This window comes from Cucumis sativus, chromosome 5 (assembly GCF_000004075.3).
Source record: "Cucumis sativus cultivar 9930 chromosome 5, Cucumber_9930_V3, whole genome shotgun sequence".
NCBI lineage: Eukaryota > Viridiplantae > Streptophyta > Magnoliopsida > Cucurbitales > Cucurbitaceae > Cucumis > Cucumis sativus.
In genome coordinates this window covers 4,615,934-4,618,703 of record NC_026659.2, presented here as the reverse complement: position 1 = coordinate 4,618,703, position 2,770 = coordinate 4,615,934, and the positions used below count along the sequence as shown (strand labels likewise).

The 2,770-nt window shown below is 29.3% G+C and overlaps 1 protein-coding gene across 1 annotated transcript; it reads left to right on the top strand.

Annotated features, from left to right (window-relative positions):
* On the top strand, window positions 1-863 carry LOC101222263 (zinc finger protein ZAT12). The gene has a single exon (XM_004147651.3). The coding sequence runs from the start codon at window positions 141-143 to the stop codon at window positions 684-686; it is 546 nt and encodes a 181-aa protein (XP_004147699.1). The 5' UTR covers window positions 1-140; the 3' UTR covers window positions 687-863.
* The last annotated feature ends 1,907 nt before the right edge of the window (window positions 864-2,770 follow it).

The window sequence follows — 2,770 nt, the reverse complement described above, 5'->3', positions numbered from 1 at the left end:
TCCAGTTCAAAAGTCTATTCCTTCACTCAATCGAAACCAAAAACGCCATTTCCGTTTCTAATTTTCTTCACACAAACAGAGAGAGAGAGAGAGAGAGAGAGGGAAATTACATTTTCCAATATTCCTTGCTACCTATCATCATGAAGAGAGAGAGAGAGCTCGAGAGCATAACAACCATGGCGAACTGCTTGATGTTACTTTCTCGTAACACTGCGCCAGATCATCATTTCGAATCATCTACTTCTTCATCTTCTCCCAATCGTGTTTTTGAGTGCAAGACTTGCAATCGGCAGTTTTCGTCGTTTCAGGCGCTTGGAGGACATCGTGCTAGTCACAAGAAGCCGCGGATTGTTGGAGGAGATGGTGGAAACTCTGATGGATCTTCATCGCAAGGTTCTCCTACTAAGCCGAAGACGCATGAGTGTAGTATTTGTGGATTAGAGTTTGCGATTGGTCAAGCGCTTGGAGGACATATGAGAAGACATAGAGCAACAACGCTGTTGAACGATGCTCGATTACTTACAAATCATCCTAGAAGTCCTCCTCCGCAGCAACCGCCTGTGGTGAAGAAGAGCAACGGCGGTGGGAGAATTCTGTGTTTGGATCTGAATTTGACTCCGTCTGAGAACGATAGTAGGTTTCTGCAGCTTGGAAAGAGTATTTCCATGGTTGATTGTTTCTTTTGATTCAATTTAGAGTACATATTCAAACAGATCTCGAAACAGGTTGAATATGAGTTTTTGTTTTCCCTTTTCTCTTTTTTGATACTGTAATCTTCATCTCTTTGTTCATTTACAATATATATGATATACAGTATATATATATATATATATGATTTTCATATAGTTCAATTCAATCTGATTCATCTGTGTGGCGTTTGGTTTAATTTTTGGATAATTCAATATGTGTATGGAAAAATCTGCTTTAGACGAGGACGATCAATTTGATGTACAGATCAAATCTGAATAAGCACTTCAAATTCAGAGGTGATTAATGCGTGCAATTAAATTAATTTGGTATGCGATCATTATACGATCTCTTCAAATTCAATTTTAATTCATTATTATGCTGTGTGTTTGGTAAAATTTGATATTCTATCATTATAGCATAAAAAATACTTTTAAATCCCTATTAATTTCAAGAAATAATTCATCCAATAATAATCAATTTCCCCCCATGATTTCTTCTTCAATTACATTGCACGTATATACTTTCAATTGTACTTCAGCATTTTATTTAATAAGGATTTTATTTTTTTAGAATCATTCAATACCTACTAACAATTTTTCCTTTTTTGTTCCTTATATGTATCTTCTAAGAATTTTATAAACTTTATTTATTTATTTATTTATTTATAAAACACATGGATTATACAGATCGAGTTACTAATCAGTAAAACTTTTGGTGTATTTTCTAAAAAAATTTACCAATCAATTTTAGATTAATCAAAAAAATTAATTTTAATTTTGAGGTTGTTTTTTTAATATTATTTTTTTAAAAATTAACGTAAATATTAATTAATTAATGTCACTTGACTGACTCCATTTCATAACGCTGAGTGGATAATTACTAAAAGACGGACTCTTAATTAATATTTGATTTTATGTGTTAATTAACTAACAATTCTAAACACTTTCATGATAATTAATGATTCTTTTTTTTTTTAAAAAAAAAAAAGTTAAAAACCAAACAACATAAAAGGAAAGTTGATTCACAAAGCTTAAGCTAATTAAAAATTATAAAATAAGAGATCTCATGATAATGCTTTCCAATTCCAAATATCAATTTCAGAAATAAAAATAAAATTATTAAGTGAGACTAAATATTTTAATAATTAAATCAACTCTACTCGAGGGAGGCAGTGATATATTATTTAGTCAAACGTATATATTTATTATTTAATTTTTTTTGGGTAGATATTGATTTAAAAGATTAGTAATATGAATTGGGTAGTTGCATATATATATATATATATATATATAAGTTATGAAATTAATTAAATTGTAAATTGGATATGATATATGGTAGCTGCACTATAATCCCAAACCCCTATACCTACGCCAACACTTAATATAACAAACCCTTTTCTCACACTAACCCAATTTCCAACCCTTTTCTTTTTCTTTCCAAAGTTTTGTTTAATTATTATATAATTTATGATTAGTAAGACTATTTCAATTCAAGGTCATTCCAACTACGGTTTTCTTTTTTCGTTTATTTATTCTTAATACACAACATATAAAGAGAGCGAATGGTAGAAAAATTGTCCAACCAAGTTTTATCACTATTTGATATTTATGATGAAAAGAGGGTTAGGGTTAGGGTTTTGTTGAATAGTAAAATATTATTAATATAATTACAGTACATTAGAAACATGACCTAATAATCTTGTTAGTCTGGTAATATATATATATATATATAATTAAATGACCAAAATACCAAAAGTATAGGTTTTATAAGAGTTGTGTGAAAGTGAGATTAAATTATATATGGATATTATGGATGGTAATTAGTGAGTTTTATTCACTAATATTTTATGGTCAAATTAGGTAGAGAGAAATTATAAATTAGAGTTTAGATATGAATTAAATGTAATTGATTAAATAATATAATCCAGACTGAAAAAGAAACCTAACTACTAACACATGACATGACGACTGAGACACCCTATAGGGGCTTTGATCTTCACATCAACTACAAAACCATATTTTATAATTTGGACAATGTATTTATTTTTTACAAATGAATTGTGCTTGTTGTTACTAATTTC

Coding starts and splice junctions, on each gene's coding strand:
- LOC101222263 (XM_004147651.3), top strand. CDS start 141: ATGAAGAGAGAGAGAGAGCTCGAGAGCATAACAACCATGGCGAACTGC.